Genomic DNA, 24,788 nt, shown 5'->3' on the forward strand with positions numbered 1-24,788 from the left:
GATGGCGCTAGCTAGGTCTGCCCGAGATGCGTCAGTAGCTTCAAACGTCAAGCCAACGAGTCACGATCCGATCAAATTGTTCGGCTATCAACACACCGCCGCCGGCACTCGTGTCGACTGCACCTGCCTTGCCGACGCCAGTCGCCAGATGCCAAGCCGTGAGAGCGGAGTCAACACTCCCACGACGTGCTCGCGTCGCGCCATTTCTGCCAGCCACCCAACGCCGCAGCATGGATCTCTGCTGTGCGCGCCGCAGATGTTGTCGGAGTCGGACGCGTTGCATTGATCCTGGGGAGGCGACGGTGCGAGTCAAGAGGCCAACCTCCCAGACCCAGTCCCATACGCGATCGAGATTCGAGAAGAAGCCGCTGTTGGCGGTGACGATAAGCTCAGAGCAAGGACGACTGGCGCGCAGGCCCCGCGCGTCGGGCTTGGACGCCGCCCGCGGTTGGCGGGCCTCCCTCCCGTTCCAGAAATACTGGGGGGCAGCAGCACGCGCCCCCACGCATGGCGTGCCACGGCTCACGGCCGCGCCACCCACGCGGCGCCCATGCGCACGCCCTCCCGTGTGGTCGGCCTCGGGCGCCTCGCGCGCGTCACCGGTGAGTCGGTGACCGGATAAGCCCATTCGGCCGGGCTGCAGTTTCTGTGTCTTCTCCATGTGTCTCCACACTCCAGAAACCATATGCCTCCTTTTTCTTTCCAGATAATCTCACATGGTGACTAAAAATATGCGGGATAGCCGGACGGACGTAAACCAAACAGATACTCCCTCACTACTAAAAATAAAGTCGTTTCAGACAAAGCTTAGTCAAACATTAGGAATATAAATCAGGATAACTTTTAAGTTGCTGAGTTTAAAAATGTGAAAGTCATATAAATAGATTTATCTTGAAAAATACATTCATAAAAATATACATATATCACTTTTTAATAAATATTTTTATAAAAATAAGAAGTCAAAGTAATACTTTGAAGACCATGTCATTGTCTAAAACGATTTTATTTTTGAGTATGAAGAGAGTACAGTTGACGGATAGATGACTGTGGCCCCGTTCGCGTGCCCTTAAACCCAGCTTGATCCGCTTCTTTTTTCATCCGAAATAGTATTTTTCTGTCACAGATTCCTTCAGAATTCCTCAAAACCATTCGAATTCCTCCAGAACCATACCAGGCCCAACCAGGTCCTAGAGTGTGGAGACAGATGGAGACACGTGGAGGAGACACAAAAGCTGCAGCCATTCGGTCGTCCCATCCCTCTGCTCCCTCGCTCCCGGATCGTCGCGAGCTCCTTTTGATTCGGGTCGCGTCTCCTCTCGCTTACTTTGGATAAAGCCCATTTGGAACTTGGAAGGTTGAGCCTCTGGGGCGCTCGCTCTCCTGCTTTAATTTCGCCGACCCGGGCCGCCTGGCAGATACGAGGAAACGGCGCGACGGGTTTCCTAGCAGCGTTCAGGGAGCTCCTCCTGCTGCTCTGGCCTCTGGGGCTGGGACGGAGAGGTACGTCGGCCTTGTTTCTTGTACGTACGTGCGATGTGCACATGGGGCGCAGTCTACTTACCAAATGCATCTGGCCCAAGTGTTTGTGGAAATGCCTGGGTGTGTGATTGGCGGTTTTGCTTAGGACTTTGTTTGGCTACGACTCGTCTCTAACTCAATCCACGTGTGTTCAAGTGCATTAAGTTGAAAATTAATTAATTTTTCATTTCGATTCAACTCAATACACGTGGATCGAGGTGAATGCGGTATGAATTAAAATGGATTAGGTGCAACCAAACAAGGTCTTAAGAGTTGGCTGATGCACCTTGTTTTGATTGCCTCATCACGTCACCTTGATTCCTTAGTCTCATTTGATCCGGGGATTGAAGTTAGTTACTACTTATTTGTTGGGCCCTTGCCCGCAGTAATGTATGCCTCGCCTTCATCAACTTGTTGGCCCCGTTCGCGTGCCCTTAAACCCGACTTGATCCGCTTCTTTTTTTATCCGGAATAGTATTTTCCTCTCACAAATTCCTCCAGATTTCTCCAGAATTCCTCCAAACGAACGGGACCGTTATAGCTTTTCGGTGAAACCTCCACTGTTTTTTCCTTTTTGAGGGTGTTAGATCCTGGAAGGGGTAGCTATGATGCAATTGGGCAATGGCATTATGGCAATGCTTTTCCGCTTGCAATGGGCATAATTGTTGTTAGTTTAAACACCAATTGCACAATGTTAACTTGCCTCAAAGTTTATTACAAAAAACAAAAACAAAAATCATGTATGATCGGTCGGTGGTTAACAATTGGTTGCTTGTACTAGATTTTCGTGCACAGCCATGTTGACAGTGTGGATATTATCCCCTGTCCTACCGAGATGTTGATCTTCTCTTGCGTATTTGCGTTGTATACACATAAAAGAATAATAGCATGTGGTCTACTATGCAGGTAATTTATGGAGATAGCATCTCTTATGTATGCTGTGTCCATGAGTCCGGGTGTTGATACATGCTGAGCTCTTGATGTGATTTTTTTTTCTTTTGTTAGGCCAAAAATGTACCATCACTGGTGATGTTCTCCTGTATCATCTGCTCGGGGACATAGATGGATGAATATTTTTCACGCTTCCTAAACCCTGGTTGGCAGCTAAGAGAATACTTCACAGAATTAATAGGTACCAGTGCCAACAACTTGAGCTTGTACGTCTTAGTTCACAAAACTACATGGGATTTGAGCATACTGATATTTTAGAGCACCTAGCCATTTTGTTTCTTTTTCTGATTCTGAATTACAAGTTCCTTTATATTTATATGAACAACTAGTTTGATGCTTGACTACTTTCTGTTAGATAGGATATGGTTTTCATTGACTTGGAGAAGACTTATGACAAGATACCAAGAAATGTTATGTGATGGGCTTTGGACAAACATAAAGTCCCATCAAAGTACGTGACTCTCGTCAAGGACATGTACAACAATATTGTGACTAGTGTTCGAACAAACGATGGTAACACAGATTACTTCCCTATTAAAATTGGACTTCATCAAAGGTCAGCCTTAAGCCCGTATCTCTTTGCCTTAGTAATGGATGAAGTTACCAGGAACATACTAGGGGGTATCTCTTGGTGTATGTTGTTCGCTGATGATGTAGGGTTAGTGGACGAAAGCCATACAGGAGTAAATATAAAACTAGAGTTATGGTGGCAGACCCTTGAGTCTAAATATTTTAGATTGAGCAAAACTAAAACCAAATACATGAGATACGACTTTGGCGGAGCTGCACAGGAGGAGGGAGATGTGAGTTTGGAAGGTCAAGTAATCCTTTTGGTATCTGGGATCGATGCTACAGAGGGATGGAGATATTGATGCGGACGTTAGCCATAGAATCAAAGCAAGGTGGATCAAGTGGCGATAAGCTTCTAGCATTCTCTGTGACAAGAGGGTATCACAAAAGCTAAAAGACAAGTTCTATAGAACGGCGATTAGACCGGTTATGTTGTATGGAGCAGAATGTTGGCCTACAAAGATTAGACATGTGTAACAACTGAGTGTTGCAGAAATACATATGTTGCATTGGATTTGTGGTCACACAAGAATAGACCGAATTCGAAACGATGATATACGTGATCGCCTAGGGGTAGCACCAATTGAAGAAAAACTTGTCCAACATCGGTTGAGGTGGTTTGGCCATGTCTAAAGAAGACCTCCAGAGACATCAGTACATTGTGGAGTCCTAAACCAAGCTAATAATATGAGAAGAGGTAGAGGAAGACCGAAATTGACATGGGGAGACAATAAAAAGATATTTGAAAGATTGGAATATAGCTAGAGATCTATGTTTGAAGAGGAGTGCTTGAAAAGCAGCCACTGAAGTGCCTGAACCGTGACTTGGGGCTCTTAGTGGGTTTCAACTCTAGCCTACCCCAACTTGCTTGGGACTGAAAGGCTATGTTGTTGCTGCTGCTGCTGCTTACATGATGCAATATAGCATAGATACAATTTTACAAGGCTGTCATAATTGAGGTCTTCATTACTATAGGTTGTTGTACTTAAGGTTGTAGATCTTAAGTCTCATTATTATCCTTAAAAACAAGATATGCAGACCATGTTCAGTGTTTGCAGAGCCAATGTTCTAAAATAAATTATCTATTTTATTGTCATTGTGAAAAAAAAGAGTTGTTGACCTGTCTGAATATGCCTAGAGATCTTTGTTTGGATATGAGTGCTTGGAAAGAAGTTATTGACGTCTATGAACCGTGACTAGGGCCTCATGTTGGGTTTCAACTCTAGCGACCCCAACTTGCTTTGGATTAAAAGGCTCTGTTGTTGTTGCTGTTGCTGCAGCATTGTGGTTAGAATTTCCGAGGCTTTGACTGGATAAGACGTGTTGATGAGACAAATCCTTCTCGAAAGTAGAGAAGCCTGAAATTTGATGTTTTTGTTGTGTTTTTCTTTTATTTTTTTACGTGTTTGTCTTTATCCTAGCAGAAAATTGGCTTCGGTCCGCTGATTGGATTCCTCAATGTCTTGGAGTCCAATTCTCTGCTAGCCATGTAGGATCATTGACTGGCACCACAGGATATCTTCATGAAGGGGCATTTGCATTATCTGTTAGTAATACTACTACAAAAGAACAGACTACAAAAGGAACATCTGAAGGCACAATTTTCAGAAAAGGATTTTCCAGTATTATGAAAGGTTCAGTTTTCTTATAGCTTCATCAACTAGTAAGCCGATTACATCCATTGTTGTCTTGTGTCCCACATTTACTGTGCAACTGTTTGTGTTGTTAGATCATATGTCAGGTCTTCCTATCTTTTACATGGCTTCAGGCTGGTACGAAGATTGGCATTCAGTGTGCGAGATCAGTGGATTCTGTTTTCAAATGAAGTGCATGCCAAACTAACCAGGTTAGTTAATGTCTTCTCTGTTCAGACCTCTATATTTGCTTACATGTTGCATCTTGTGGTCTGAGGACTCCGTGTAGGTTGCAGCCCAGTTTTCTTTGTTCTAATTAGTTCTAAGATGTCATTTTTTTATCACAGGATCCTACATCGTTTCTGGACAACACTACAGGGATCTTGTGAAGATATAGGATGGTTGCAAAGAACTCGGGCATCACTTTGTTCGGTTGATGGGACAGGTCGATTCAAGGAGATTTTGCATGAGATCAGGTGAATTTTTTGTGCCCAGTTTTAGTGAACTCTGACACACACAAAAAAAAAAAGAAAAACATTGCACACTACCACTTTTTTTGCAGAAAGTATTTGTAGCATGCTTCCAAATACTTTAGTGTGAAAATTTGAGCATAAACTACCAATTAAGTTAGAAATGGCATGCACTGCCTTATGTTAATCAGTTCTGAGAAGGCCGACAATACTAAAAGCTGCCTTATGTTTCAGAAATGGCATGCACTGCCTGCCTGATACACTGGTTTACTTATTTATTCCTGGTGAGATATCTTTCTCAACGTAGCTAGTTTCTGGGGATGATCCTTAAATGCCATTGCTTACAAATTATCCCGTTTGTACTCCTTTATGCAGGCCTTTTTAGCAACCACAGTCCACTTTACTTCACCAATACGAAACGGTTCTTTTCAAAAATGGGATTGGCTTGCCATATTGCGAAAATTCATAGCGAGGTAATTGAGCTGAAGGGTGGCATGCAAGAGTTTTTTTCCTAGTGCTAGGTTTCATTCTTGCTTCATATTATGTCATGAAGCAGCTGCTGCTTGTACTAGTATTTCGTACTGTTATTCCTTTCACTTACCATTTGCTTTGTCTAGGCATCAGTGGAGAATAACGCGTGGGAACTGAAACAATACATTGAGGAGCTCTACTGGGGATCTGGTAATCAGGTTCTGCTCCTTGGCCATAGCAAAGGTGGAGTTGATGCAGCTGCAGCTCTTTCCTTGTACTGGTCTGAGCTCAAGGGTAAGGTTGCTGGCCTGGCGTTGGTTCAGAGCCCATATGGTGGCACTCCAGTCGCCTCCGATATCCTTCGAGAAGGCCAGATTGCTGATAAGGAGACAAGGAGGATCATGGAGCTCATCGTATGCAAACTAATCAAGGTCCCTATCATGAACTGTTTCTCGGTCAAAACTTTTGTTCACAAAATTGTTCATTCATATCTCATCCATTTCAGTCTTCAAAACAAATGAACAATTGCAGGGTGACATCAGGGCCTTGGAGGACCTCACATATGCTAAGAGAAAGGACTTCATCTCCAAGCACAAACTCCCCATCGATGAGCTGCCGATCATCTCCTTCCACACCGGAGCCAGCACCGCGCCCACAGTGCTCGCGTCACTGACCCGTGTCGCCCAAGCCGAGCTCCTCCCATGGCTTCACCTGCCACGGTTCTTCCTATCTACATCCGACTTTGTCGAGTCAATGCTCGCCTCTCTGAAGGTCCCCGTGGTCGCGCCTGTGTCGGCAGCCATGGCGGTCACAGCCCTCCACCTGCGTCTGCGCTATGGGGAGAGGAGTGACGGGCTGGTGACACGGCGCGACGCCGAGGTACCTGGGTCAGTGGTGGTGAGGCCCGAGAGAAGGCTGGACCATGCGTGGATGGTTTACTCCACGCTGAAGATGGGCAGCGCTGAGGCCGATGCAAGTGAGATGTGCGAGGCTCTGCTGGCCATGCTCGTTGAGATTGGCAAGAAGAAATTTCGCTGAAACACTGCCTTCTCGAGAGTTCCTAGTGAACAGTAGGGAGAGGCTACTTTTCTCCTTTTTGGAGTGATTTTCTCCTTTTTCGTGTAATCTCCGATCACAAAAGGTGTCGGATCTTGTGTTCTGCTCCAATCCCAAGCTACCTGTCCGCATCTCTTGTTGCTGCGGCTGGGATTTGGGAGCTTCCAGAGTGCTTTTGGGTTTTCTCAAGAAGCTAAGCTAAAGTTCATCAGATCCGGTTCCCTTCAGCTACTCAGGTTTGTCCATCCTCTCTTTATCGCGACTCGGGATGATGAAGGGGCGAGCCTAGCCTCGCTGCCCGTCCTTGGTTTGCGATACAGGAGAGGCCAGATTAACCTGAGTCATTCTTTGCTGTGGTGAAGTGGCAAGAAGATTGGGATTGGTGTGTATTTTATCTGGATTGTCTTTCAGCTTGCATGGAGCCTGGTAAAAACAGATTTCTTTGGAAGGCACGAATCAGGGTATAGGTGAAGGATTTGAGAACAAACAAACCTGTGGAGATGGTGTGCGCTTGAAGCTTACTCCTGAAGAAAGCAAAGTGTTGACAGTGGATGATGATGTGGAGGAAGGTCTCGCGACGTCAGATTGTGCCATTGTTGGTAAGGTCTTATCCTCTAGTGTTCTCCACTTACAGACTATCATGGGGGCGCTACGTCCTGCTTGGGGAAATCCAAAAGGCCTAGTTGCCAGATCAGTGGGAGAGAACTTATTCATTACGGAATTTGGGTCTAGACAGGATTTGGAACGTGTGCTTGATGGATGACCTTGGAATGTTAGTAAGCGAGCTGTGCTTATAAAAAGATATGATCCAAATCAGAGGCCCACAGATATTGTCTTTAATCTTTTGCCGATCTGGGTGAGAATTATGAATCTCCCTTTTGGTCTTATGAATGGTAAATGGGGAGGTCAGCTAGCAGGTATGATTGGAGAGGTTGAAAAATTAAAGTTAGATGACCAAGGAAGGGCGTGGGGACCTTACCTACGAGCAAAGGTCGCAATTGATGTTTCAAAACCTCTTCGACGTTGTGTCGGAATTTTCTCAGCACAACGACAAACTAACGAATGGTATGATGTGCAGTATGAAAAGCTACCTCACTTTTGCTTTTCTTGTGGAATTATAGGGCATTCGTCTATTGAATGTCCTAGCCCAGCAGCTCGTGATAACAAAGGCTTACTGCCATATGGAGAGAATCTTCGGGTCCCTGATGACAAGAAGAAAAAGCAAACTGACGATAAACAGGGTCATGCCTCACCATCAAGTGGCCGCAATGCCAATTCGAGAAGTCGATATGATGGTACTGAAACAAATTCAGCTCAACATATTTCTGTTAGTTTGGAGAATGAAAGGGATTTAAATAATAAATCTTTGAACAAACCAAGTGAAATTGCTGGAAGGGACAACTTAATTCTTGAGAATGATCAAATGGATATACAGGGCAGGAAACGCAAACAGAATGAGACTACAGAGTATGATATTGACTCTTCCCAATTAATGCATCAAATTTCGGTGAATGATCTGGCAATTGTACCTCTTGTCCCTGGATCACAGCCCACGTTTGAAGAACCTGACACGGGTTCTGATGATCTAGAACAGAAAAAGAAGATGAAGACAGAAGAAAATTTTCCCATGGAATTATCGGCGGTGGCTGGCTTCCAGCCCCGCCGACAGCAATGATTCTCTTATGTTGGAACTGTCGAGGATTAGGCCGGGACTCGGCAGTTGGAGAGCTTCGCTGGTTGGTGAAGCAATACCGTCCCTCCCTCCTATTTCTTTCGGAAACCAAAATGAGGGATGATAGTGTGCGAAAATTTATGTGGTCGCTGGGCTTCTCAGGTTGTTTGCAGTTAACAGCGAAGGAAGAAGTGGAGGTTTGGTTTTGTTTTGGACTGATTCCAGCAAGATATCACTGAAAGGTTACTGTAAAAATTTTATTGATGTGAGCATAACACAAGAAGATGGCCTTACGTGGAGAGCTACTTTTGTATATGGTGAACCAAAATTGGAACTGGGTCATGTGTTTTGGGATCGCATTAGATTTCTTCATGCTCAATGGGAGGGTCCTTGGATTTGTGCTGGAGATTTCAATGGAGTGCTAAATGATCATGAACACAAGGGAAGATGTGACAGAAGTAGTACTCAGATGAACTTATTCCGCGAATTCTTAGAAGATTGTGAACCGATTGATCTGGGATATATTGGGCCAAAGTTTACATGGAATAATAGATAGGCAGGGATTAATAATGTAAGGGTTCGTCTGGACAGAGCAGTAGCAAATAGTCACTTTATTCAACTGTTTGATGAATACCAGGTAGAAAATGTGGTAACATCTTCCTCAGATCATTATGCAATTAAAATAGTACTTGGGGAACATGGTCAGGGATCACGGAGTATACATGCTGTTGAACAATTCAGATATGAGGATGCTTGGTCTAGAGCCCCAGATTATAAGGATGCAGTGGAACAATTCTGGAAAGAAGGATATAATGGTCCTATAAATCTTCAATCCACATGGAACAACTTGCAAAGTCTGGCTAGTTCACTGAAACAATGGAGCAGAGATTCCTTTGGGTCTGTCCGTAAGGAGATCAAGAAGCTTCAAAGTCGTTTGTCGAGGCTGTCTCTATCAAGCACCACAACAGATGTTTCACAGGAAAGAAAAAAATATCGAACAAAGGCTCTGTGAGCTGTTCGAAAGGGAGGAAATCATGGCTCGACAGCGATCAAGAGCAGACTGGCTCCGAGCGGGGGATCGGAACACAAAAATTTTTCATGCAAGAGCATCTGCCCGCAGAAGAAATAACAAAATAAGATATTTAGTACAAGAAGATGGTGCAAAATGTGAAGATCAAGAAGCTATTAAACGTATGGCTACAGATTTCTACTCAAATTTGTTCTCTTCTGAACCAAATGCTAATATTGAAGCCATCCTTGATGCAATTCCTACCAAAGTGGATCAAAATATAAATGAAGAATTATGCAAACCATATACTGATGAGGAGATCAAAAAGGCATTGTTTCAAATGGGTCCAACAAAAGCTCCAGGCCCAGATGGATTTCCAGCTCTTTTTTATCAACGACATTGGGATTTATTGCACAAAGAAATATGTCAAGCAGTAAGAAGTTTTCTATCTGAAGATGAGATTCCAGAAGGTTTATGCGACACAACTATTGTGCTCATTCCCAAAATGCCTAGACCAGAACATCTAAACAATTTCAGACCAATCAGTCTATGTAGTGTTATTTATAAAATAGCCTCAAAAGTTCTATCTAATCGTTTGAATCTTTTCCTTCCGGATATAATTTCTCAAGAGCAAAGTGCTTTTGTGCCAGGAAGGTTAATCACAGATAATGTGTTGATCGCATATGAATGCCTACACACAGTAAGGAGACAGCGATCAAAGACACCCTTCTTTGCTTTGAAAATTGATATGATGAAAGCTTATGATAGGGTGGAATGGGCTTATTTACGTGGTGTATTACAGAAGCTCGGTTTTCATGATTCATGGATATCTACAGTTATGCGGTGTGTTTCTTCGGTGCGATATGCCATAAGGATTAATGGTGAATTAACTCAAACCTTTTATCCAACAAGAGGCATTCGGCAAGGAGATCCAATCAGTCCATATCTTTTCCTCTTGTGCGCTGAAGGGTTATCATGCTTATTAAAAAAGAAAGAACAAGAAGGCTCTTTGAAAGGATTAAGGAATGGAATTTTAGGGCCATCAATATCCCATCTTTTATTCGCAGATGACAGCATCTTCTTTACAAGGGGGGATAAACGGAGTGTCTCAACACTGAAATCAGTACTCCAGATTTATAGTGAAGGGTCTGGACAGCGAGTCAATTTACAGAAGTCATCCATCTTCTTTGGGAATCGATGTCTTGATGATTTAAAAGAAAGAGTAATGAATGAGCTGAACATCTACAATGCGGCACTGCAGTCTACTTATTTAGGTATGCCGACTTGTATTAAAAGATAAAAAATCAGCACCTTTATTTTCCTGCTAGAAAGAATGTGGAAAAGAGTTTATGGATGGAGCGATAAATCGTTATCTAGAGCTGGCAAAGAAATTTTGCTGAAATCAGTTGTCCAAGCTATCCCTATATATATCATGAGTTGCTTCCAAATACCAGTTGGCATTTGTGATAAAATGAGATCAATCATCTCTAATTATTGGTGGGGCATCGAGAATGGAAACAAGAAATTGCATTGGCACTCCTGGGAATGGCTGACTGCACCAAAAGCATTGGGAGGAATGGGCTTTAGAGATATGGAATTATTTAATCAAGCACTTCTAGCAAAGCAATGTTGGCGGCTACTTACTGTACCTGATTCTTTATGTGCTAGGGTGCTTAAAAACAGATACTTTCCTAATTCCTCTTTTTGGGAGGCAAGTTGCACTCGTAATGCCTCATACACCTGGAGAAGCTTGAATTTTGGGAAGAAACTTTTGATGAATGGAATTGTATGGAGAGTTGGTAATGGAAAAACAATACCTTTATCTGGTGTTCATTGGATACCAGGAGTTTTACAACAATTTGCCCAACCAATCATACCACTACCATAAGATCTGAAGGTGGATTTTCTAATTGATGAACGACAACGACAATGGAATGAGGAGTTAGTGCAGGCATGCTACTCGGAGGATACTGCTAATGCGATACTAAAAATTCCTTAGTCATAATATGTGCGAAGACTCTGTGGCTTGGGAAAACACCACAGAAGGTATTTTTACTGTTAAATCAGCATATATGTTGATAAAATCTAAAAAAAAATCATTTGTTTTCCATCACCAATGGCAAGGGAGGAACATCCAATATTCAACAAGTCACTAGTGACTAGAAACGCATTTGGAAGATACATGCTCCTGAGAAAATGAAAATAGTCTTGTGGAGGTAGGCTCATGATTGTTTACCTACAGGACAACAACTCTTAAGCAGGCATATTTGTACCACTGATGCTTGCTACTTTTGTGGACAGGTAGAAACGGTGGCTCATGCCTTCATCAAATGTCAATATATGGCAGAAATATGGCGTGAAATGAAGAAATGGTGTGGTATAAATTGTAAACTTATGCCGTTTATTTCCCCAAAGCAGTGGTTATGGGAGTTTTTGGCTAATGTATCTGACGAAGAGGCTACTATCTTGACTTTAATTATCTGGCATATTTGGGATAATAGGAATGGTGTTAGAAATGGGGAAAATATTGTTCATCCATTTCGGATAGTTGAAAAAATAAAAGCATATATTCAAGTGGTAATGCATTGCGATGATGTTCCTGATTTTCCAACAGGTGTGGGCCTAATGCATCTACCAAACGATGAGTTCCACCGCCGGAAGATTGGGTTAAGGCAAATGTTGATGCTGCTGTTTTCAGTGAATCAGAAAGAATGGGAGCTGGATGTGTGATACGGGACCACAATGGAAATTTCTTGGCTGCAACAAACCAAGTGATTTGCAGAGTCTCTGAACCAGAAATGGCTGAAGCTTTGGCTGTCCGATGGGCTTTAAAGTTCATCTGTGATCAACACTTCAAGAAAGTGGTAATTGCTTCGGACTGCTTAAACTTGGTACGAAAGCTCATGCAAAAAAGTCTGGATATGTCTCATATAGGAGCAATCGTCCAAGACATTAAAGATATATGGCGCGCCGAATCGGCGGCCTCCCAGGGTGTCCACGTACGTTCTATTTAGCTGGTGCGTTAGATAGAAATTACACGACTCAGATGAAGCGCGTCACACTCGGCCTTCCTCCATGCATCATCTCTATAGATAAAAACAAGTCGGATAGATGAACATATTTAATGTCTCCCCTCTTTACCCACCGACCATGCTTGTACGTTCGGCACGGCTCCCATCCCGTCTCCATCTCCAGTTCTCATCCCATCCCCATCTTCATTTCTCAGTCGCACAGGCACCCGACCCCGCCGCCACCAACCCTGGCCAGACGAGCTCCACCTCGCTGCCAGCACCGGCCCCTCCCCCGCCGGCCTCCCCCTCCTCTTCTCCTCCCTCCTTCCCCCTGCAACCCTAGCCCCGACGAGCTCCACGACCCTGTCACCGCAGCAGCCGCCGGTCGTCTCTCCGGCGTCGGCGGCCACCCCTCCCCCGCCCGCCTCCCCCTCCCCTACCCCTCCATCTCCCGACGGCGCGATCACTATACCCCGCGATGGCGCGACCGTGTCCGTCTCGCTGGACCGCGCCGCGTCTTCCGTTCCTAGCGAGGGGCTCGTGGCTGGCGTGGAGGCGCTCAAGGACTCCATCCGGGGCCTCGAGGTGGGCGTGGGTCGGCCGCCCGGAACATGGCCACCTCGCTGCGCGGACGGATCGCGTCGTGTCCTCTTCCTCCCCCACGACGGCTACGGGTCCAGATGCGGCAGCTGCGCGGACCGGTGGCCCTTGCCGGCGGCAACGGCGCTTGGGTCACGACCTGCCTCTGCTGCAAGCGCTTCCCTCATCTTCATCTCTGCCCAAGCTTGGTACTCCCAAAGGTCTACCTCGCCGCTGTCTTCGAGTAGATCGACGCCGTCTAGGTTCGTGTCCCCTTCTTCTCAGTCTAGATCTGGGGTTCAATATCGATGGGGTTGTTGCAGCCTTCTCGATTTGGTTAGGTTTTGACTGACATCTCTGTGTTTGCTTTTCCTGAGGCCCTGCAGCTTGCCAGGAACGCCGCCGAGGATCCACATGGTCGTCACTGATAAAGGTCAGCACAGGTCTACCACTAATGATCCTTTGTCCTCTCACCTATTTGTTCATATTTGCAGATATAGGTTGCTCAAACCGATTACAAAAACAATCTTAGTAACTAAGTGATCTGGGAACCCACTTTTAATTTCCACAAACTTTCCTGCAGGTTCTATTTGTTTTGTTTTTTAAGCAGTACATCTACTTTATCAATTTGTGAACAAATTGAGCTCTTACATGGTTGTGATAGTTAGCTCTGAAAAAGAAGAGATGGTTCATGGATTCATTGCTTTACTGTCATGATTGTGCAGTGCATACTTCAACTTTTAACTAATGCTTCGTGTATTAGGTTTCTCGCCGGGTCCTTCTACAATTTACAGCGGCATCAAGACTTCCTCTGGTAATATGCTTACTGTTATTCTACCGCCGTTTGTATGAATATGAGCCCTGTTTTTACTTAAGCATTCACAGCGGTCTCTACGCAATGGCCTGCACCCTGCCTCAGATCTCCATAAATTGTTTGCTTTGCTTTCTTATGTCAAACCATAAAATTAGTGTTCTTTCTTTAACTGAACTAATCTTTTTTGGTAGGCACCAACTCTACCTGGTATTGCCAGTTATTTCTGTGAATGTTCTCCTTCTATGCTGAATGGCGAGCCTCAGGCTGTGAACTTACCTATAGTCTCTTCCTCTATTGGTGAATGCGGGACTAAGCTTTGCATAAATAAGTTCATATACACATTGCTCAAAAATGTATAACACATGCTAATGTGCCGTGGATGATGAAAAATTGGGCGATGCTGATGAATTTGTCAAGCTCGTCCTCACCATGGAGGTGAGAGGACTGAATTCAACCTGTATGGTTCGGGTTATTTCCCTTTTGCACTTATCATTAAAATATATAATCCGATAACTTAAACAAACCATTTTAATGTTGTGAGCACTGGACATTTTATCGTTGGGTCGACGACTGGAGCCCTTCTACATGTTGAACTCTTCATCTGAGAAGGTGCTCTGAAGATATCTATTTGAAATGGAGTGAACAATTCTGAATTGCTTCTATGGCTGCCTTTGTTCTCATTTATTAATAGAGTCAAACCTGTCGTTGCTTATTTGCTTGGATCTAGACCCTGTCTCAAGGTTAGTCTGCTTGGACCAGTTTATATGGTATATCGGCACATGTCCTTTCTGCCTTGCAGCTTACAAGGTGTTTTTGTGAGAACCGTTAGAGTTGTATAATACACTTTGTTTGTTGATATTATCAGCTAAATCTGGGTTTTCATTTCTGGGAAAACACGTTTGGTGCACCCATTCCAGCCTGCAATGGAATGGTTGTATATGAAATTTGTCTGTTTTTTGTTACATTTGTTTTAATGCAGTGACCACAACAAGCTCTGCCATAAATATTTTATACGGGCACGTGTTGGTAGTTTCCCTACTATTTTATCATCCAACTTAAGCTTATAGTCTTTCCCAAAAATAAGTTCTAATTTACAGATTATTTACTCCAGTTTGTCTCTTATACCATAATGTCTGTTCTTGGCTCAAGTATGTACAACAGATACAGCCATGTACTTTCTTTTGCCATATTTAAAACATGGGTTCTCAGATTAGCTGAGGTCTTAGTTATGATTAATCATTCAATCTATCACGTGCTGCCTACCTGTTACTTCTTATTTATACAACCTAATTATGATATGATGCCCTTTGCTACACTCCTCTTGCTGCTTATTTATACTGCCTAATCATGATATGATGCTCGCTGCTACACTAAACTCCCTCTGTTGCTACACATGTTTGCAAACTGTTTACAGGTTTAGGTTGGCCTCTTCTGACCAATTATTTCTGCTCCAAAGATCATCCTAATTGCAAATTTTGCATTTTGGTATGTTCTGTTTCAATGTTTTCATCCCGCCTGAGTTCCAAGATTTTTCCTTCCATGTTTTTATGTAGCCTTTGTGCCAGTTCATTGCCCCACCACATTAGTACTTCTATTAACAGATTGATCTATTGGCATGGCCTGAACACTATGCTCCCCATTTGCTCATAGGTTCGTTCCAGCACCCTCATTTCTTGTTCATTTTCTTTATACTGTGTAACATACCATGTGTTTCTGATCTTGGCAGGTCAGGTGCCTCTCCATTTGTTTTAGTACCTCTCCTAGCTTCTGGTTTGATCCGGTTAGTCTCTTGTGCCACTTCTTTTACTACAGTTCATGACTGGGTTTTGCAGCAAAGTTGCGAAATATGCCTAAAAGTGCAAATTTACCAAACTGTGCAAATTATGATTTAGATAAAACATCATTTCTGGAAATTTATCAGAGCCCAGCAATCAGCCATAATGGTAATTCATTTACTATGAAATTTGACGGTTGCTGACAAGTCTATGTCAATACGGATTCTCCAATGCTTTGAAAATTTTAGGCTGAATATGTTTTATTTAAGTTTTAGTAAAGGTTAATGTACCAGAATTTAGCTTCTAACTGCTTGTGTCATAGGTCCTCTGCACTGTCGTACTCTAAAACATGAATACTAAGATATTATGTTAAGTTGCCTTCTTGACATCGAGACTGTGTCTTTCATGATCGTCTGTCAACCATGGCCTGACTAGAATATATTCGTTTTATTCTCAAACATAATCACGATGCTTGTATACCTGCTAAAACCTTCTTATTAACCAATTGTAGGCATTACAGTGGCCACAATGCCTGGATCTATGTAGATTGCATAGCACAGAAGAAATGGAGCCCATGAAGCTCCAAGCAATAGGCCAGCTTCTAAATACACAACTTTCGGTTTGTCACCAAGCCAAATTTGTCTGCCCATTTTGAAGCAAAGCTCACACATATTAGGATAATAATCTACGATGCTATTTAGCATGCATCCGGCATACTGAACCCAACTACAAATTCAAGATCCAAGTACCATGTCCTAGCTAAGTACCTCCGACATAGCCCTCTGTATGATGCATATAGTGCTGCTTCTGCCATAGCACCTTCAAAATATTAAAAGCATTTGGTCTATTTGTTTCCACTCTGATTTGCCACTTATAGGCCTATATAATTTGTCTTTAATTACCATGTATTACCTCATCGTGCTACTATGGTTCTTACAATGCAACACCAGAGTATGCCCTGTCCTTGCATCATTTTGTTGCTGCCCAACATTTATAGTACCTTACAATCTGGTTGCCGGTTGATTCCCATCCTACAAAACTTTGGACATGTAGTAATCGAATTGAGGTTACGCGCACAGGGAATTGATGGACTACATTTCCTTTGTTGCCTTGTACCTGGTGATGTTATTGCCTACTTTTTGCCTTTTTGGAAAGGATTGTTGGTTTGCTGCAATCATTAATTTTCCCTCCAGTGCCACAGAGCTTGTCGCCTTGCAGCCTCTTATGGAGTTTGGGTAGGCAGCAGTTCCATCATGTTGCTATTTAGAATCTAACTTATATACTTCCTCAGCTTACACGCTCAAGCAAGCCGCCCTGCAGCGATCCTAGCAACAGAGGTAGGTTGCAGGTGATTTTTATGCAGTTACATTCCTAGGTTAGAGCAGCTCTAATTTGTCTGCCATTGGGAATGAGGCAAAAGATGATCTACAATATTTTTCATGCTAACGCCCTTTCCTGTTATCCTCCAAGTTCAACAAACTCCAAGTTAACCAAGATTTTTACATGAGCTGCCTGTTGGCCAATCCATTTTCAGGCCCATTTGTGCATCTTATATAGCTATTGTCCTACTCTCTTGTCCAAACCATTTGTAGTTTGATTCAATAGAAGGCAATAAGATAGGAATTGTTCGTCAACAGAATTGTTCCATGACACTCATGTTGGCAAACTATTGCCTCTGCATATGTATGCATGTGAATGCAGATGTATGCTAGATTTCTGAAAATACCGCCTCCTTCATATGCTCTTACATACAAATGCAGATACACACTGCGCATGCTTATCTTCCTCAAAGCAACTTTTGGTTGCTGGGTTGAGAGGAGCTATTTGCGACATGGCATACACTTAACATATGGCATAAATTATTTTTTAGCATATTATTTAGTTTGCAAAACTTAAAATGTAGTGAATTTCTTCATAACCAGATATTGTCATATTATTATGCAAAGCAGCTGTTCCTATTTCCTAACAATGGAGTAGTTCTAACTTTTGCATTGCCGCCTCTTTGAGAACTTACTGTATGGGTTTTATCCTATCATAGTCAACTGGACTCCCATACCCAATGTGACTATGAAAGAAGTTGACTCCATAAAACATGAATGTAATCTACTGCTTTGTCTTAGATATAGTAGGTCATTCCCTATTTTGCTTCCATCAGAGCTGTGGAAGGAGATGCCTCCTCACAACATTTCCTAAACCATTCCTTGGTATGGACCTGTGCTATACTTTTCTTCTTTTTACAGGATGGATTTATCATCACATATTTTTTCCCTACCTACCTAGGCCAAGTAATAGACTGGAATTCTGATGAAGTTTGAATAGCTCTCTTCTTATTATATACTTACTTTAAAATAAAATTACAGGTAAAATAACCGCGATGTGATTAACATATAACACTATACAGACTTCATTTAGCCATTGAAATATATCTTGCATGACCTGATACTAACCTTTCTGCTCAGGGTTAGAAGTATATATATCGCTAAAGTATTGTACAAAAAGGATGACGAGCACAATCATTAGCACCAGGTCTCTTCGGCAACCAGCCTGGTGCACACCATCAAGCATACTTTTTCTTTACTGATTTTTTTGGTTGTATTTTTTTTTTTGATATAGCAGTTTTTGTATTCTATGTTGTACTGCTCTTCGTCTAAGAAAATTGCAGCAAAAGTGCATATAATATATAACAGCTCTTTATTTCCAATGTGTAATAACATATGTAACATATATATACCTATGTACATATTTGTGTACTGTTCTTAACCATTTTCAATTCATAAATTAAACATACGTTTTCTATATAATACAACACCTATGCAGTGCTAACCCACGCGCGCGAGGGAGCGCGCCATGTACTAATTAATTATATAACTAGCTACGAGGGGAAATCAACACCTGTATCGAGTACTTCGCCAATGGCTGCCCCATGGCCTTAGGCAAGGAGACCTGCTATCCCAAATGCTTTTTGTCCTGCCTATGAAGGTTTTGAATGGACTTATTTGTGATGGTCACTAAACCCCAAGTTTGACCAACAACATTCCCCTAATGTGAAGTTAAATCAACAACACACGTAGTAAATTTTATTTCTGATTGACCTAATTCCACTTGTATTGAAGAATTGTGAATTGTGCATGCAGGGGCAAAATAGTCAACATATAGTAAGAACAAAGCTTCTAAAAGGGTAGTTAGGAATTCTAATCCAAATAGACTCCTCTGATCTTGAACAATCAATCTGGATAGAAATCCCAATCCAAATAAAAACAAAGTAAAAAAACTACTCAACTAAGATTCGTGAGCCACGCACAGTTTAGTAATCAATCTGAATAGAAATCCTATTGGATCGATTCCTAGCACATACGAGTTATAACAACTCACATCAAGCGAATATATATCGAGTCCAATTCCTATATGTATCGGGTTCCGTCGCAAACGTACATAAACATATAGGAATTGGACTCGATATTGTGTAACTTATCATTAAAATGCTTATTATTAAAATGCTTAGTAACTTAAAATGTCTTCCAAACACTTATCATTAAAATGCTTAGTAACTTAAAATGTCTTCCAAGCAAGACTAAGTAAACAGTAGCCTGCTCACAGCATAAAAGCAGACAACCATGCGACATATATAATGTGTCTGTTGGTTGTGCCTCAATGGAACTTTGGCATGGTTAAGATGATCGAATTATAGACACATGAGCAAGAAATAAAACGGTTTTGATGACTTGGTCCTTTGTTGCCCGATGCCCGACAACGACTCATGCGCCGACCCCACCACCATCACCGCCGCAGCGCACCAGCGCCCAGACGCCCCTCGCTGACTGTGGCAGCTCGCACGCCGCCATGATAGCGGGTCCCACCTTCCCTCCCTCTCCCTTCTCCATGCATGGCAGCAGCACGAGCAGCACAACCGTATATGTGCAGCAAATAGAGCAAGGCAAGCACACACGCAGACAACCACCACATTTACCACGCACGCACCAGCAGCACCTTGTTACCTTTAACCATGTTAACTAGCCACCGTCCATTTGCATGCACCATGCAAAGTTAGCACGCAGGTACAAGCAAAGGTCTTAGCAGCATGCACGCGATTCGTACTCAAAGTAAACAAGAGGAGGTGGTTTCGGAGGAAGCATGTATGTCGCGATCTCACTTCATACAAAGGTTGACGCATATTGTGGACAAGGAAGAGAAGGAAAGAAGAACACCTAGAAAAAGTTAGCCTTGGGTAGTAGGGAGTGCTTAGAAAAGCCTGAGTGGATATCAAGTCCCAAGCACTGTGCCCAGCTTGACCACGCTACGCACGCCGGGTCACTGTCACCGCGTGCCCCGCGGACGCCGTTGGTGTTGGGCCCATTAGCACCCTGTCCTCACATGTCCGCGACATCGTGCCGCACTCACCGTCCTCGTGCACTGTGCGCTTCTCCTTTTGCCGGCCTCCGGTCCGCTCTTGATCCTCGCCCTCATCCCCGTACCCGACCCCCTCCCTTCTTTCTTCTTTTGGGGACACGGCTGCCCGCACGCCTCCCTCGTCGAGCGAACACTCTCTACTCTCCTTTATTCCCCCCCTCCGCTCGCTTGCGCGGGGAGCGCGCCATGGCCGACTTTATCCCCATAGCGTGAACCGGCAGTGTATCTCATCCATGTCGTCTCCACTTCCGGTGCGCTGCGCCCCATCTCCATTCGCCACTATAAGATGCCCTTGGTCCTTGGTCTTCTTCTTCATCCCCATCTCTCTCGAATCCAAAGCAGAGCTACGAGATCTATTCGTCATTGTGGAACTAGGTTCGTCTGACAGAGGCGATGGTGTAATCTGAGAAGAATGGATCTGGTTTTCGAAGAAGTTCAAGTCTACCGTTGGTTAGTTTGGTCTTAGGGTTCACAATGTTTTACTTCTCAGTCTTCTGTTTCTAGATCTGTTGGTCATACGCCATGTTTTGGATAATCATTATCTTATTGTTTCTCCATTGCCCTCGTCTATCCCGACTTCTGGAGTAAGCCTTGGTTGTACTAGGTTGCTCTTAACCATGTAACTTTAAATTCTGGTGTAATTTAGTGTTCGACGTCGTGTAATCTTTCGTATAATTGCAGATTTACGAAATGTGTTGTAGTTTCGCCTAAGGGGAGTGGATCCTAATTCACTCTTTTGTAAACCATCGCATTAGGAGACGTACTTGTGTTGTAGTTTTTGTTCTTTCCATCTATAATGTAATTCTAGCCAATGTTGTGCTTTGAATGTAAGTATGTTAGTTGCTTGAGCCCAACTCCATCAAATACTTCTTTCCACTAATATGTCATTGATTTGCTGGCCTAGAATATGCACCATGTAATGACAACCAACCTCTATGTTCGTTTACAACATTGTAATGAAAAAAGCCATGTTACCTTTTCTTCCCATATTTTCCCATTTAATGTACCAAATAGACCAACATTTCGTAGCAACGCGATGAGAAAACATATTAGACATATGGACCATATTTTCCAAGATTTTTCCTATATCAAACACATCACCCGCAGCGAAGCGCGGGCAGCAGTGGCTAGTCAAGATGATGAGAAACAACTTTGATGATATTTCTTTTGTCTTTGTTAGTCAAAATTGTAATGAGGTAGCTCATGTATTAGCTAAGTCGGCTAACCAGACGGCTGGTTTGATGTGTCTAAATGAAGCCCCAGAGTCCATTCGGGCTCTCCTTTGTAATGATCTTTTAAGGTAATGAAAGTGCCGTCTGTTTAAAAAAAAAAATCACTGACCATCTGGTCATCTGGAGTTCTCGATGGTTTTGGTTATATATGCACAAATGTGTCGAACTAGATGGAACTTACGAGTAGCATAGCACAGTAGCAGTGTAGCACTATCTGATGTCACACACACTAAAAATGATAGATATCATAGAATATTACAGGCTTTACTGGGAACAGTGGAAATTAGATTTATTTCCTTTGTTGAAAGCAATTATACTGTGGCAACTGGCAATATGCAATTTGTTTTTGACGAACCATTGCTGCTTTGGCTTGTAATGTTCTTCACACTTCACGTTTTAATTTACTTCTGTTTGGAATGGTTTTGGTCTTTACACACGTCTTTATTTTAGTAGGAGAGAGTCACTTTGCCATACCGATTGCCAAATAAAGCCTTAACCCTCCTTGGCAGGGTTTGGGTTTCTCAGAGAACGGAAAATGTAGAGAAAGTCACGTTTTGGTGTTGTCGGCTTCTGGCCAAAAATAGCTTTAGCTTCAACGATTTTCGTTTGGTTTTGACTTTAGAAGCTGTTCTCATGTGTTCACGCTTGGATAGTTTTTATTACTGAAAAAGAGGATTTCGGTAATTTCACACCAATATGTGATATATCTTTGTACCCTCAGGTTATTCAATTGCCTATTCTTTGAGTACTAAGTTGGTAAATAATTCACTTGTAATAAACACAAAATCTCAGGATACGCATTTTTGAGCCTTTACTTAGTCTATTCTCCCTTCATTCTTTACATCATGTAGATCAATAAGGGCTTGTCTATTTGGAGTCTTGTGTGACTTGTCTAGTAAAAAGTATTATTTGAGACTCGCAGATATTATTTGGGACTCATCTGGAAGGTTGATGAGTTTTGTCTGGTGAGGCAAAACCAATAGAAGTTTATTTGGTTACAAGTCCATGTCGAAAAATGCTTATACGAGAGGGAAACTCACTTTTGTATTGTCTATACATGATTAATGTACAAGTATTCTATTTTGTTGATATGTTCATGTAATTTTAGTTTCACATGAAAGTAGATAAGAATCGTCCACCTGATTGGCTAAAAACACAGTAATGAAAGAGTTAAAAGAGAAAACTATTGCTACGTGACTTTGCCTCATAGTCCATCAAACTAAGTTAACTAATCATGGTAATTAGGCTGGGCAATGGCCTTGCCAGAGCTAGGAGTTGGATTTCATCAGCCTGGATGAGTACGGACCTCTCTCTCTGGCTCTGGCTCTATGCTAGAAGTCTGAAAATGTGGCGTTTTCGGGCTTCTAGGTCATTTTGCGAGGAGAAAAAAAATGACTCTGGTGAACAGTGTTGCTACAGTAGCTAGTTCAGGACGAGCGGTAGCCACGACTTATACTTGAAATTTTTACTTGGATTAGGCATGGCTCATATTGCACGCTTGTGATTAGGATTGCTTTTCTAGTCAGGTAATGTATGGTAGGTTTCCATCGAAATAGGCCCTAAATATAGGACTACAGACAAATGTATCACAGGTAAAATCTTCTTCACCTATAATAAAGAGTAAAAAGTCAGAATTCTAATGCAAAATTGCTTCAAGGTTTGAACCAAACAAGATCTAAGTTTTGGGTCCAAAAACATCACTCCAGCAGGGCCCCTACTACAGACCTCACCCAAATCCTCTCAGACCCAATTCTTGTTGGCCCAACACCCCAGTCCCCATCCTGCGTTGCGGCCATTTCCTCCCCGCACTCGTACAGACGCGGCCTCGCCCGCCTTCCTCCGGTGCCAATATCCACCGCGCGTGCTCCCTCCCTCCACCAGCGGCCTCCCTCCATCGATGGGCCTCGCCCCCTCCCCTCCTGCGAGCACGACGGCTCCTCCCTCCGTTCTGGTAGGGCCCGCACGGTCGTGGCCACCTGGAGGTGCGGATCCGGCGACACCGAGGACAGTCTCTGGTCGCTCGCACGTTGAGGACAACTCCTCTATCGGGCGTGGTCCCTCCTCGACGCCGAGGACAGCTCCTCCATCAGACGCGGTCCCTCGACGTTGCGACACCCGCGAGCCGTGACTCTGTCTTTCCCGATCCGCGACTCCACTTCCCCGTGACTATAGCTCAGTTGACAGAGAGGATGACGAGCGGGTTCTTTTCGTCAATGTCTACCTAAAGGAATTTGAGGGCCTTCATTTGGGTGCTATTGCTGGAGTGGAAGCACAAATTTAGACCAACAAAAATAGGGGTGGACACCCAAATCAAAAATAGGAGCCTTGTTTTGGGGTCTACTGCTGGTGTTGCTCTAAGAGCATCTCTAGCAGTTCCCAATAACCTCTCCCCAGTATATATGTATTGGGGTAGCCCAATATCATCTTTTATCAATATTAGGGGAGTTGCTGCAATAGTACCCTAATATATCTCTCATAATAGGTGGGTCTCACAAGAATATAAGAGAAAATATGGCTGAAAAGTGATAGTTGGGATGGCCCCTATGGTATTGTGAGAGTTGTATCTTCCCTTTCTTTGAGGGGAGATGAGGGAAATATTGGTGGCCACAAAAAAGAAAAGGTATTGGGAAACTGTCGGAGCAAGAAAAAACATAGCTATCACCAATATGACAGTTTTATGGGGATAAGGGAAGATATTGGGGAACTGCGAGAGATGCTCTAAGACTGTCTCCAACAACCGTTACCCAAAATACAAAACACATTTCACATTTTGGTAGTGCTACAGGCAAAAAGTTCAATACCTATTTTTAGTCTTCTCAAAAAACAAGACCTAAAAGAAAACCATTTCTGCAAATGGGTCTCCTGGAGAGAGGATACTCAGATTTGGGTTATACCTCTCAGAACATCTAAAATAAGTCTTTCATATAGGTACTCTGTTGAAGGCTATATATATTCTGTTGAATACCTATTTTGAGTTTGGATCTCATTGGTCCTTTTGGTTGGGTGGCTAACCCTCCCAGGCTCTAGAAAACAAGATGGAGATCCGTTTTTCCTGGGGCTTGGCTGAGAGGGTGTTCGGTTGTTTTTTCTAAACTTTAGTCGCTGTCTCATCGTATGTGTTGGACATATGCATGGAGTATTAAATATAGACTAATTACGAAACTAATTGCATATTTTACTACTAATTTGCGAGACGAATCTTTTAAGCCTAATTAGCCCATAATTTGACAATGTAGTGCTACAGTACCATATGCTAATGACGGATTAATTAGACTTAATAAATTCTTCTCATGGAGTACCGACGAATTCTGTAATTTATTTTTTTATTAGTATCAAACACCCCCACCTCCTAAATTTTATAGTCACCGGATCCTAACACCCGTGAGCCCACGTCTGAAGTGTTGTCACCGCACACGGTCGCTCTGCTCCGCCGCTCGCGGTCGCGTGAGCTCCGCAGCTAGCGGCCGCGCTCTGCTCCGCCGCTCCGCCGCTCGCGGTGATCGGATCCCCAGCAGCTGCTGCACCGAAGATGCTGTCGGCGTGGACGGAGTCGAGGTTCGGAACCTGGCGGCGATCGGATCCCCAGCAGCTGCTGCACCGAAGATGCTGTCGGCGTGGA

General features: G+C 43.3%; 1 protein-coding gene across 1 annotated transcript; it reads left to right on the forward strand.

Annotated features, from left to right (window-relative positions):
- The first annotated feature begins 1,371 nt into the window (after positions 1 to 1,371).
- Positions 1,372 to 18,183, forward strand: LOC136512350 (uncharacterized). Its single transcript, XM_066506318.1, has 15 exons — positions 1,372 to 1,500; positions 2,524 to 2,650; positions 4,464 to 4,672; positions 4,767 to 4,885; positions 5,021 to 5,149; positions 5,378 to 5,427; positions 5,519 to 5,616; positions 5,761 to 6,045; positions 6,146 to 11,567; positions 11,653 to 11,728; positions 11,966 to 13,204; positions 13,328 to 13,374; positions 13,705 to 14,190; positions 15,170 to 15,405; positions 15,482 to 18,183. The coding sequence occupies exons 2-9, from the start codon at positions 2,581 to 2,583 to the stop codon at positions 6,650 to 6,652; spliced, it is 1,467 nt and encodes a 488-aa protein (XP_066362415.1). The 5' UTR covers positions 1,372 to 1,500; positions 2,524 to 2,580; the 3' UTR covers positions 6,653 to 11,567; positions 11,653 to 11,728; positions 11,966 to 13,204; positions 13,328 to 13,374; positions 13,705 to 14,190; positions 15,170 to 15,405; positions 15,482 to 18,183.
- Positions 18,184 to 24,788: the final 6,605 nt, after the last annotated feature.

Source organism: Miscanthus floridulus, chromosome 16 (assembly GCF_019320115.1).
Source record: "Miscanthus floridulus cultivar M001 chromosome 16, ASM1932011v1, whole genome shotgun sequence".
Classification (NCBI taxonomy): domain Eukaryota; kingdom Viridiplantae; phylum Streptophyta; class Magnoliopsida; order Poales; family Poaceae; genus Miscanthus; species Miscanthus floridulus.

Coding starts and splice junctions, on each gene's coding strand:
- LOC136512350 (XM_066506318.1), top strand. CDS start 2,581: ATGGATGAATATTTTTCACGCTTCCTAAACCCTGGTTGGCAGCTAAGA. Junction 5,150..5,377: donor GAGATTTTGCATGAGATCAG/GTGAATTTTTTG, acceptor CTTATGTTTCAG/AAATGGCATGCACTGCCTGC. Junction 5,617..5,760: donor TTGCGAAAATTCATAGCGAG/GTAATTGAGCTG, acceptor TGCTTTGTCTAG/GCATCAGTGGAGAATAACGC.